We start from the raw sequence: 12,729 nt of genomic DNA on the forward strand, positions 1-12,729 counted from the left end.
GGATGTTATTGAATGAGAGTACCCAGGAAAGGGACTTAGGGGTAATGGTGGACATGACAATGAAGCCGACGGCACAGTGCGCAGCGGCCGCTAAGAAAGCAAATAGAATGCTAGGTATAATCAAGAAGGGTATCACAACCAGGACGAAAGAAGTTATCCTGCCGTTGTATCGGGCGATGGTGCGCCCGCATCTGGAATACTGCGTCCAATATTGGTCGCCGTACCTTAAGAAGGATATGGCGATACTCGAGAGGGTTCAGAGGAGAGCGACACGTCTGATAAAAGGGATGGAAAACCTTCCATATGCTGAGAGATTGGAGAAACTGGGTCTCTTTTCCCTGGAGAAGAGGAGACTTAGAGGGGATATGATAGAGACTTATAAGATCATGAAGGGCATAGAGAGAGTAGAGAGGGACAGATTCTTCAAACTTTCGAAAAATAAAAGAACAAGAGGACACTTGGAAAAGTTGAAAGGGGACAGATTTAAAACAAATGCTAGGAAGTTCTTCTTTACCCAACGTGTGGTGGACACCTGGAATGCGCTTCCAGAGAATGTAATAGGGCAGAGTACGGTACTGGGATTTAAGAAAGGATTGGACAGTTTCCTGCTGGAAAAGAGGATAGAAGGGTATAAATAGAGGATTTCTGCACAGGTCCTGGACCTGTTGGGCCGCCGCGTGAGCGGACTGCTGGGCATGATGGACCTCAGGTCTGACCCAGCAGAGGCATTGTTTATGTTCTTATGTTCTTAACTTTGTCTTGAATCCCTGGAGGGTGTTTTCCCCTACGACAGCCTCTGGAAGAGCGTTCCAGTTTTCCGCCGCTCTCTGGGTGAAAAAGAACTTCCTTACATTTGTATGGAATCTATCCCCTTTTAACTTTAGAAAATGCCCCCTCGTTCTCCCTACCTTGGAGAGGGTGAACAACATGTCTTTATCTACTAAGTCTATTCCCTTCATTATCTTAAAGGTTTCAATCATGTCCCCCTCTTAGTCTCCTCTTTTCAAGGGAGAAGAAGCCCAGTTTCTCTAATCTCTCACTGTACGACAACTCCTCCAGCCCCTTAACCATTTTAGTCTCTCTTCTCTGGACCCTTTTGAGTAGTACTGTGTCCTTCTTCAAGTAAGGCGACCAATGCAGGACGCAGTATTCCAGGTGAGGTTGTACCATGGCCCAGTACAGTGGCATGATAACCTTCTCTGATCTGTTCGTGATCCCCTTCTTAATCATTCCAAACAGTCTGTTTGCCCTTTTCGCTGCCGCTGCGCATTGCACAGATAGCTTCATTGACTTGTCGACCAGTACTCCCAATTCTCTTTCCTGGAATGTCTCTCCGAGTATAGCACTGGCCATCCTGTATTCGTGTACAAGATTTTTGTTACCAACATGCATCACCTTACACTTGTCCACATTAAACTTCATTTGCCATGTTGCAGCCCATTCCTCGAGCTTGTTTATGTCCTGTTGCAGGTCTTCGCAATCCTCCTGCGTCTTAACTACTCTGAATAACTTCGTATCATCTGCAAATTTAATCACCTTGCTCGTCGTTCCAATTTCCAGGTCATTTATAAATATGTTGAAGAGCACAGGCCCAAGCACCGAACCCTGCAGCACTCTACTGGTGACGCTTTTCCATTCTGAGTATTGTCCATTTACCCCCACTCTTTGTTTTCTATCTGCCAACCAGTTTTTGATCCACGTGTGTATTTCACCCTCAATCCCATGGCTCGCAATTTTTTGAAGTAGTCGTTCATGCGGGACCTTGTCAAACGCCTTCTGAAAATCCAGATATACAATGTCGACCGGGTCACCTTTGTCTATCTGCCTATTAACTCCCTCGAAAAAGTGCAGGAAGTTCGTCAAGCAAGATCTTCCTTTGCTGAAGCCATGTTGGCTGGTTCTCATCAGATTGTGTCCGTCAAGGTAGTCAACAATGCGATTCTTTATCAGCGCCTCTACAGTCTTTCCTGGTACCAAGGTCCGACTCGCCGGCCTGTAGTTTCCCGGATCTCCCCTCGAACCTTTCCTGAAGATCGGCGTAACATTCACCACTTTCCAGTCTTTTGAAATCCTTCCCGATTTGATCAACAGATTGGTTATTAGTTGAAGCAGTTCAGCTATAGCCCCTTTCAGTTCCTTGATTACCCTCAGATGGATGCCATCCAGTCCCAAGGATTTGTCACTTTTAAGCCTGTCAATCTGCCTGCATACCTCTTCTAGACTGACCGTCAACCCAGTCAGTTTCCCATCTTCGTTTCCTAGGTATAGCCTGACAGCCTCGTGTATGTTGGGTATATCCTCTTCTGTAAATACAGATGCAAAAAACAGGTTCAGTTTGTTGGCAATGGCATTGCCCTCCTTTAGCATTCCCTTTATTCCATGGTCATCCAACGGCCCCACCACTTCCTTTGCTGGTCGTTTCCCCTTAATATATCGAAAGAACGGCTTGACGTTTTTCGCCTCCTTGGCAATTTTTTCCTTGTTTTCTCTTACCACCTTATGGCACCTGCTTTGATGTAATTTGTGCTTTTTCCAGTTTTCGGCCGTTTTTGACCTTTTCCATACTTTAAAAGAAATCTTCTTGTCTCTGATCACTTCTTTCACCGCTACAGTAAGCCAGCAAAGGTACTCAACCCTCCTCATTTAACGTACCGATACATTCTTTGGTCATCTCTAAATTGGATTATTGCAATTCCCTCTATAGTAACCTAAACCAAAAAGAAATATGACGCTTATAAATTTTCCAAAATATAGCAATAAAAATCATAATATAGCAATAAAAATCAACTCTAAAAAATTTGATCATGTTACACCCCTTTTTAAAAATGCCCACTGGTTGCTGATTCCCCATAGGATAACATTCAAATCAGCACTCTTGACATTTAAAATCCGGCAATCAAAACAACCTATTTTCCTTGATAGACTGATGATACCCCATGCCCCATCAAGAACACTTAGATCCGCTGAACAAAATCTTCTGTCTATTCCCTCTCTGAAATATATAAATACAAGAAGAGCTAAGCTCTTTATAACTGCACTGCAAATCTGGAATCACCTACCATCCTTTTTAAGAGAAGAAACACAATTAGACAAATTTAAAAGCATTCTTAAAAGTTTTCTGTTTAAAGATGACTTTCAGAATTAAACTCTGAAAAGGGAGAGCCTTTAGATCTTTGTACTATGCAATTGCAGTCATAGACAGGCCCTTAAACATGCTGAAACTAGCCTTTTAAGGCTACTTTCCTCCCCCCTCCTCTTTGTGTTTACCATTAATGTTTACTTTTCTATCAAAATTGTAGTTCTTCCCCTTCTCCTTTATTTCTTGTGAGTATTTGTCTTAGTAATGTCTATATGTTTTTCATTTGTTTTTTTTACCATTACAGTCAAACCTCGGTTTACGAGTAACCCGGTTTGCAAGTGTTTTGCAAGACGAGCAAAACATTCTCGCAAAACTTGTCTAGCAAACCGAGTGTTGACTCGATTTGCGAGCGCACCCCCCCCCCCCGAAAACTGGCATCGCTCCCCCCCCACTCACAAAGGCCCCCCCGCCCAAACAAATTGAAACTTACCCCCTGTCTGGCACCGGCACGCAGCCCACAGGACGTGTCAGTCCCACTTGAAGAACTTCCTACCTCTGCCGGGCCTTGAGCATGCATCTGCCTTCTAATTCTCCCTCTCACCGAGATTCTTGGGTACTCTCCTTCAATAACATCCCTCCCATCATATAGCTGTACCTCGGGTTTCTGCTTCCCACATGTAGTACTTTACATTTCTCAACATTGAACTTCATCTGCCATCTCGTCGCCCACTCCCCTAGTTTGTTCAGATCCCTTTGTAATTCTTCGCAGTCCTCTTTAGTCCGAGCACCACTAAATAGTTTAGTGTCGTCTGCAAATTTTATTATTTCGCACTTCGTCCCTGTTTCTATATCATGTATAAATTTATTGAATAGCAGCGGTCCAAGCACCGACCCCTGCGGAAAACCACTCGTGACCCTCCTCCAGTCCGAGTAGTGGCCCTTCACTCCTACCCTCTGCTTCCTTCCCGCCAACCAATTTCTGATCCATCTATGTACATCTCCTTCCACCTCCATGGTTCTTCAGCTTCCGAAGTAGGCGTTCATGGGGTACCTTGTCAAAGGCTTTTTGGAAATCTAGATATATGATGTCTATGGGGTCTCCTCTGTCCATCCATTTGTTAATTCCTTCGAAGAAGTGCAATAAGTTCGTTAGGCACGATCTCCCCTTGCAGAAACCATGTTGGCTGGTTATCAGAAGTTTGTTTCTTTCAAAATGTTCATCGATGTTGTCTTTTATCAGTGCTTTCACCATTTTCCCCGGAACCGAGGTCAGACTCACTGGTCTGTAGTTTCCCGGGTCACCTCTTGATCCCTTTTTAAAGATGGGCGTAACGTTGGCTATCTTCCAGTCCTCCGGGATCACGCCTGTTTTCAGGGATAGATTGCAAATTTGCTGCAGTAGTTCCGCTATCTCTTCTTTTAGTTCCTTCAGAACCCTTGGATGGATTCAGTTCGGACCCGGGGATTTGTCAGTTTTTAGTTTTTCTAGCTGCCTGCGTACGTCTTCAAGACTCACTTCCATGGATGTTAATTTTTCTGCTTGATCTCCATTGAAGATTTGCTCAGGTTCCGGTATGTTGGATATGTCTTCATTTGTAAATACAGACAAAAAGAACATCCAAGGCAATTAGAGTAAATTAAACAAAATCACCCTAATCACAAATAGTATTAGTTGTAACATTCAGACATTAGTAGGTATAATGATAGCAGTGAAAGTGAAACATATACTGATACAGTAACCATTACATAGCTGTCATCCAGTATTCATATTTTCTATGACTTATCAATGCTTCTAGGATAGTTATTTTCTAGAAACTCCGCCAGCACCGATGGGTCTGTAAAGTCTTTGGCCTGATTATTGATATTAACACGAAATCTATCTGGATATATCATGCCAAATCGTGCATTCAGCTCCATAAAACGTAGACGATAAGCCAGCAACTGCTTCTGGGCTTGTGCAGTATTTTTACTCAAATCAGGTACAATAAGGATGTTGTGGCCCTCCAATTTTAACGGGTTGATTTTTGAACGCTGCATAATTACTGTTATCTGATTAAATCTGAAGAGCCGCACAACAACTAATCTAGGATATTTTGGATTAACAATGCAATGTGATGGCACACAGTATGCAGCTTCAATTTCAAATTGTTCCTCAAATTTCATCCAGTAACACAGTAATAAAGGTCATAAGGAACTTGATTAAATCTGGACCCTCATGTCTCTCAGCAAGACCAAGCAACTGAAAATTGTTCTTTCTAGCCCGGTTGTTCACATCCTCTAACTCCTGCTCCAAAACCGCTACCTGTTTGATATGGCGCTGAACATCTTTTAATGTTTCAAGCGTTGCTTCTTGTTTGTTTTCTAAAACTTCTACACGATGCTGACAGTGTTGCAATTCAGATTTTAGTGATAATAGATCTTGCTCGAAGTCCTCAATTTCCTACTTCGTCTCCATGAGAATATCTTTAACAACACGGATTTCCTCTTGGATAAGTTGTGACTGACTTCCATCTGATTTAGAGGCAGAGACTTTAGCAGGAGATGAAAGATCCGCCTTTGCTCTTTTATTGCCTTTTCCAGTAGTCATCTTAGTAGATAATTAATATTCATTGATTGATGTTGATTGGAATATTAATAGCGATGTTATTATTAATGCTAGTCAGAGTCTCACATGAGCTAGTCAGTTAAGCAGCCATCTTGTTAGGCTCGCTTCTAAAACCCTCCGCCACCTTTTTTCTTAATTTTCCTTGCAAATATGTTATCATTTTTCAACAAATTTGATATGTATTTGTAGAGTCAGCCCAGTTAGAGAAATTTATCTCAGATAAGCAGGGGCAGGATGTAAAAAATGTCAACTTAGGGCTCCTTTTACTAAGCTGCGGTAGCGTTTTTAGCACATGCTGCAGATTAGCGCACACTACGTGCCAAGAATTAATGCCAGCTCAATGGTGGCATTAGCATCTAACACGCGTGGCAATTCAGCGCGTGCTAAGCACGTGCTAAAGCTGCTACAACAACTTAGTAAAAGGAGCCCTAAGTATTGAGAGTTTGTTAATATATCATCAGATCTAAGATACAGACAGAAGTGGAATTTATATTACTAAATTTTCTTTATGATATTTTGTAGTTTTCTTGTATAGGGTATGCTTTCCCATTATTGTGCACTTTAAATTAGAATCTCTATGAAGATTTGTAATTTTTCCCTACTTTTGTTAATTCTTTTTATGAGAGTCTTGACCTACTTTGATTATGTTATGTATAAATTACATTTAAAACTACTAAAAAAAAAGTTTTCTTACCATTTAAGTGTGTGTGTGTGGGGGGGGGGTTATACTCTGGGTTTATTACATGTTTTTACATTTTACATAGTGTAATGTTACTTCTACAGGTCTCTATTCTTTTACTGACCCTGATGCTTGTTTTTGCAAGTTTTGGAGTTCAGCTGTTTGCAGGAAAACTGGCTAAGTGCAATGATCCTCACATTAGTATTAGGGTAAGTATGTATTTTCTTTCAAAATTCTTATATTAGGAGATATTTACCAATATGTTCCCATTAGATATTTTAATGACATTAGATTCCTAGATGTATAACTTCCAATTTTATATACCTAAACCTGAAGGTTAGACACCTAGGAAGTAATTTTACACATTTTAGGTGATGGATATATGTTTACAAAGACCTATTATACATGTAACCCATCAAATATAGCCAGCAATTTTATAAAAAGTACTACTTAAACATTATATATGGCAGCGCACAGTGTTTTGTTATTATTATTGTTATGCATTTATTTTCAAGCTTGCATCAAAGATAACTTTGAATTAGGATAAAGAACATTTAAATTATACAAGGAAATACAAACTTTGAAAAAAAAATGTAAATAACTCAAATATAGTCCACATTATGGAGGAGCAAGAGGTCTATAGAACCAGAAGAAGCAGGTATATTGATTTAAAAAAACAAACAAACAAGTACTGTACAAAGAATAATAAGTAGTAGCTGAAATTATTAATGGCTCAGTATCAAGGAGTAAACTCAGTCTCCATCTCCAACTGATACTTTACCTTCAAGGAAAAACTGCAACTGAGGCAGATCATAAGATATAAGAATGATTATCTCAAAATGTGAGACATTTGCATGGATATATTAACTGAAAATTTGCACCTATGTCCAGAATTCACTAACAAAAGGTTCAAGAATTATTTGCATCTGGTCTGAGTTAATCTGGCATAAAACAGGAAAAACAGAAACTTTCCCACCAAGAAAAGTGAAGCCTTTAGTTCTAAAATAAAGACACAATAAAGAATCCTTATCTTGGTGAAAGACAAAAGTTGCTAGCAAAGCTGTTCTTGTAACAACCTCTTCGGTAGATTTCTCAAAAAGGCCAGTTAAGTCCAGAGGAAGCATCAGCAACAGAATGGTTTTTTTCCTGAGTAGAAATCAATCAGATGGTTATGTTCTTCACTACTGGATCAGTTATACTGTGTATTCCCTCTACGCTGTCTGTTACGATTCTACTCATTCAAAGATTTTCAGTATTATAGGGCCCATTTTTTGGAATTTGTTTCCCTTAGATATTAGAGCAAAACATTCATATTCAAAATTCCATATAGCTTTAAAAACCTATCCATCCCTTTTACTAAGCTATGGTACAGGTTTCTACCACAGCCCAGTGTGTTAAAATGCTCCAATGCTGCTCCAGCATGCATAGAATTCCTATGAGCATCGGAACATTTAGTGCCCCGGGCCATGATAGTAACCTCTACCGTGGCTTAGTAAAAGAGGGCCTATTTGTTTAAAGATGCTTTCTATGTTTAATTCCGTTCTTCCTTGGCACGGGGTATTATTTGACAGACAGCATGTTTTCAATGATAAAATAATTCTTTCATTTCTCCACTTTTCATATGAAATGGAGTTCTGACTTTTAATTACTTATAAGTAATTTGACTCTTTGATTTTAATTGTAAACTGCTTGAATGGCTATAGCCCTTGGATGGTATATCAAATTTTAATAAAACTTGAAGATAGTAAATCCTATGTAAAGGAGGTGTGAACCCTTCTTCAGTATATTTATAAACCTCCTTCAAACATCTATAAAACAGATCCTTAGAAGTAGAAGAAAGTTCAGTAAACAAAGATTCAGTTGCTTTGTATAATTTTTTTAATCCTCCATTTTACATAGAAAAAGTATTCTATCTTGCAACATAGAAGTTTGTGGGTGGGGCCTTAGGCACATGGGCTGGGTTGGCCTCATATGCCTAAGGCCCCGCCCACAGGAGGTGCCTAAGGCAACTGAGCCAATTCCGGTTGGCCCAGGCGCCTAAGGCCCCTCCTATGGGTAAAGCCTTAGGCACCTAAGGCCCCTTGCCCAATCAGGCCCTAGGCCCGCCATTCGGAGGATGGCAGGCCTGCAAAGTCGGACAGACTTGTGACCCGTCCAACTGTCCAACTTAATGTGAGTTGGGGTTGGGGGGTGTGGGGGTGTTGCGGGGTTAGGGAGGGACAGGGGGACAATCAGGGGTTTGGGGGGCTCGATCAGGGGGGTTCGCCGAGGGCAGGAGGGCCTGGGATCCCTCCTGCCCGTATTTGAGGGGGGAGTCACGGGGGTTGCACCGTGGGCAGGAGGGCCTGGGATCTCTCTTGCCCGTATTTGAAGGATTCGGGGAGATTCGTAGGCTCGTGCCTCGGCAGGAGGGGTTGGGCTCCCTCCTGTCGGCATTGTCAGGGTTCGGGGGGGTGGATTGCGATTGTGGCAGGAGAGAGTGGGCATCTCTCTTGCCACCATCACGATTCCCCCCCCCTCCCCGAACTGCTGCGAATCGCAGCAGGAGAGATTAGGCATCTCCCCTGCCATGATTCACGACAGTTCGGGGGGGATCGCAATCATGGCAGGGGAGATGAGCCATCTCTCCTGCCGCGATTGTTGCGGTGTGGGGTGGGCAGGTTGCCGAGGCTGCTGAGCTGATCACAGCAGCCACGATCAGCTCAGCAGCCCCTATTCAGAACTTATACCTGTTTTGACTTAGTCTAAGTCAAAATGTATAAGTTCCGACTGAGCAACCTGTTAAAGGTTTTGGTTATACTTGCTGTACGACTAAGTCTAGGTCAGCCCACCTCCTGTACTTTCTCCTCCTCTGAAAATGCCTTTTTCGCTCTAGGTGTTTAGAGGCAAGGCTTAAGCTGGTTTTAGATGCATCTAAAATCAGCTTTGATTATCGGTACTTGGACGATATGGCTTTTTGATCGTCCAGGTACCAATTTAGACCACTTTTTGGATGTTGTTGGTTTTTTATTATTATGAGCCCCTTAAGGTTTAGTTAGTTTAGTTTATTGCCATTTTAATTAATCTTGTAGAAGGCATCTTATATATGCCTCCCTTGACCCCTCCTCTGTTGACATTCATTAGCAACCTCATGCTACCAGTCACATCAGGCCACTCCTCCAGAAAAAGGCCAAACGAAAAGTGGAAAACAGAAGCTTTCTAAAAAAGTGAGAAGAAAAATATCTGTTAATAAATGCAAAGGACAGACCTGTTTGTCTTGTGTGCGGAGCCAACGTAGCTGTAACCAAAGAATATAACATAAGAAGACACTATGAAATGAACACAAGTACAAGGACCAGACATAGCACAAAAGCACCAGAAAGTAAAGGAGATGAAAAAAAGTTTGGTTTCATGACAGACTATGGGTTCCTTTTATCAAGCCGCACTAACGGGGTTAATGCACGTGACTTTTCATCACGCGTTAATCCCTGCGCTGGCCAAAAACTACTTCCTGCTCAAGAGGAAGCAGTAGCGGCTAGCCCAATGTTCACAAAAGCCATATCACAAAGTGAGGCTGCTGTAAAGGCTAGTTTTATTGTGGCAGCAGAGATTGCAAAATCAGCCCAGCCCTTTAATGAGGGAGAGTTTGTCAAAAAGTACATGATCAAAATTTGTGACGTTGTGTGCCCAGATAATAGACAAGCATCTTTAAATATGAACCTTAGCACAAACACAGTAGCTGATCATGCATGTGATCTTGCCACAAATCTGCATGAACAGCTGATGGAAAAGGGAAAAGATTTCATTGCATTCTCCTTTGCTGTGGATGAGAGCAGCGACACATCTGATACTGCCCAGCTGTCAGTCTTCATCCATGGAGTGGACTCAAATCTGTGCATTACAGGGGAAATTTTGGGATTAAAATTAATGCATGGCACAACCACAGCAAAAAAAATCTTTGAAGAGGTTTCAAAATTTGTAACTCAAATGAGGCTACCTTAGGATAAACTTGTAGGACTAGCAACAGATGATATGCCTGTGATGTGCAGTCAAAAGAGTGGATTGGTGGCCAGGATTTGGGAGAAGATGCGGGAGGAGAACTGTGCAGGTGAGCTGTTTATCACTGCATCATACATCAGGAATCGTAGTGTCGCAAAGCCCTGAAGATGGAAGATTTTATGAGCACCATAACACAAGTATAAGAGCTAAAGGTTTGAATCACTGCCAGTTCAAGTCTTTTCTGGAGGAGTTTTGTTTGGAATATGCAGACGTGCCGTATCACACAGACGTGAGATGGTTAAGCAGAGGAAAAGTACTGAACAGATGTTTCAAGCTGTGTAAGGAAATTTGTCAGTTTCTAGAAAGCAAAGGGAAAGATACAGCAGAGCTCCAGGATGAAGAGTTTCTGTCTAAGCTGGTATTTTTCTGTGACGTCATGAGCCATCTCGATGCACTAAACCTGCAGCTTCAGTGGGGGACCGTGTCATCACAGACATATACGCTGCAGTGAGGGCTTTTAAAACAAAATTGAGCCTGTGGGAGACTCAGATGCTGCAAGGAAACCTGGGCCATTTTCCTTCCTGCCAAACAATAAAAACGCAGATCTCTGCCGCCGTGTTCCCAAGTGCACATTTTCTGAAAAACTCGGTGTACTCAGCACCAAGTTTACCTGGTGATTTGCCAACTATTAAATAGATCCTAGCTTCAACTGGTAACCAGTGAAGCTCCTGTAGATAAGGTATGATCCTATCACTCTTCTTCAATCTGAAAATTAGTCGTATTGTGCAGAGTTTGTAGTTTTTTAATATTGCTCTAGGACAGTCTAAAAATGTAACATTGCAATAATCCAATAGAGACAGGAATAATGATTGCACCAGCAAATGGAATTGATGATATTTAAAATATTTTCATAACCTTCTTAGAGCTCCTTTTACTAAGGTGCACTAGCGGTTTTAGCGCGCGCTACAATGCCGCACATGCTAAATGCTAATGCCTCCATAGAGCTTGCATTAATATTTTTCATTTAGCGCGTGGTTTGCGTGCGCTAAAAACACTAGTGCACCTTAGTAAAAGGAACCCTTTGTTTCCAAAAAAGACCAAATGATTTTTTTTATTAACATGTTGACTTGAGGCAACAGAGAAAGATTGTTATCAAATGTACTCCTAGAATTCTGATTATTAAAGCCAAAGTGTAGTCAATATTGTTTACTGACAACACTAACTTCACTCCCCATGATTAACTAAACATAGATTTGTTTTATTGTATTTCATTATTTAATTTAAACCGACATCTCTACCAGATTCATACAATGGTTTACTGTAGATTTGATATGTTAAAAGGAACAAGAAAATGGGATAAGTACAGTAATGTCATCTACATAGATGAAAGAAATAAAGTTAGCTTTTTCCAATGGTAGGGAGAACAAGAGGGCACTCTCTAAAATTGAAAGGGGATAGATTCCATACAAACATAAGGAAGTTCTTCTTCACTCAGAGAGTGGTAGAAAATTGAAACGCTCTTCCGAAGTCTATCGTAAGGGAAAACACCCTCCAGGGATTCAAGACAAAGTTAGACAAGTTCCTGCTGAACCAGAACATATGCAGGTAGGGCTAGTTTCAGTTAGGGCGCTGGTCTTTGACCAAGGGCCGCCGCGTGAGCGGACTGCTGGGCACAATGGACCACTGGTCTCACCCAACAGCGGCAATTCTTATGTTCAATGCATAGCCTAATGGACGAAAGAAAATATTGAAAAAGGAGGGAGATAGTGGAGAACCTTGAAGGACGCCATAAGGGCGTTCCCATTCAGTAGATATCATGAAAAACATTTTTACTTTATAAGATCTCTTCAAAAAAATTTATAACCAATATAATATGTACCCCGAGATACTAATTTCATCCAGTATTCTTAATAAAAGTATATGATCTACTAAGTCATAAGCACTGGATAGGTCAAATTGAAGTAACAATACTCTGTAACACTTAGAAATATTAATTCTTAAAATGTCTAACATGGATCCTAAAATTTATTATTTCTATAGTATCACCAGGCAAAGACAGTGCTATACATTCCTTATGGAAACCAGATTGTGTAGAATGTAAAATATTAAATTTTTCTAAATAGAAATTAAATTGGATATTGATTAGGCCTTCTAATATTTTAACTAGTGATGATATTGACACTACCGGTCTATAATTGGATACCTGGTCAATATGCCACTTAGAATCTTTTATTAAAGGTGTTAACATTATGGGGCTCATAATAATAAAGAAAACCATCTAAAAAGCAGCCTAAGTCAGTACTTTGATGATCAAAAAGACAGATTGTCCAAGTACCGATAATCAAAACTGGTTTTAGTCAAATCTAAAACCAGCTTAGGCCTTTTCAC

General features: G+C 41.0%; 1 protein-coding gene across 1 annotated transcript in view; it reads left to right on the forward strand.

The window, feature by feature from the left end:
- Positions 1 to 12,729, forward strand: part of NALCN (sodium leak channel, non-selective) — a 1,129,711-nt gene that overhangs the window by 836,234 nt on the left and 280,748 nt on the right. The window contains exon 27 of the mRNA XM_033948885.1: positions 6,468 to 6,572. Within this exon, the coding sequence (XP_033804776.1) occupies positions 6,468 to 6,572 (105 nt within the window). The remainder of the gene's footprint in view (positions 1 to 6,467; positions 6,573 to 12,729) is intronic.

This window comes from Geotrypetes seraphini, chromosome 6, assembly GCF_902459505.1.
Source record: "Geotrypetes seraphini chromosome 6, aGeoSer1.1, whole genome shotgun sequence".
In the NCBI taxonomy this organism is placed as follows: Eukaryota; Metazoa; Chordata; class Amphibia; order Gymnophiona; family Dermophiidae; genus Geotrypetes; species Geotrypetes seraphini.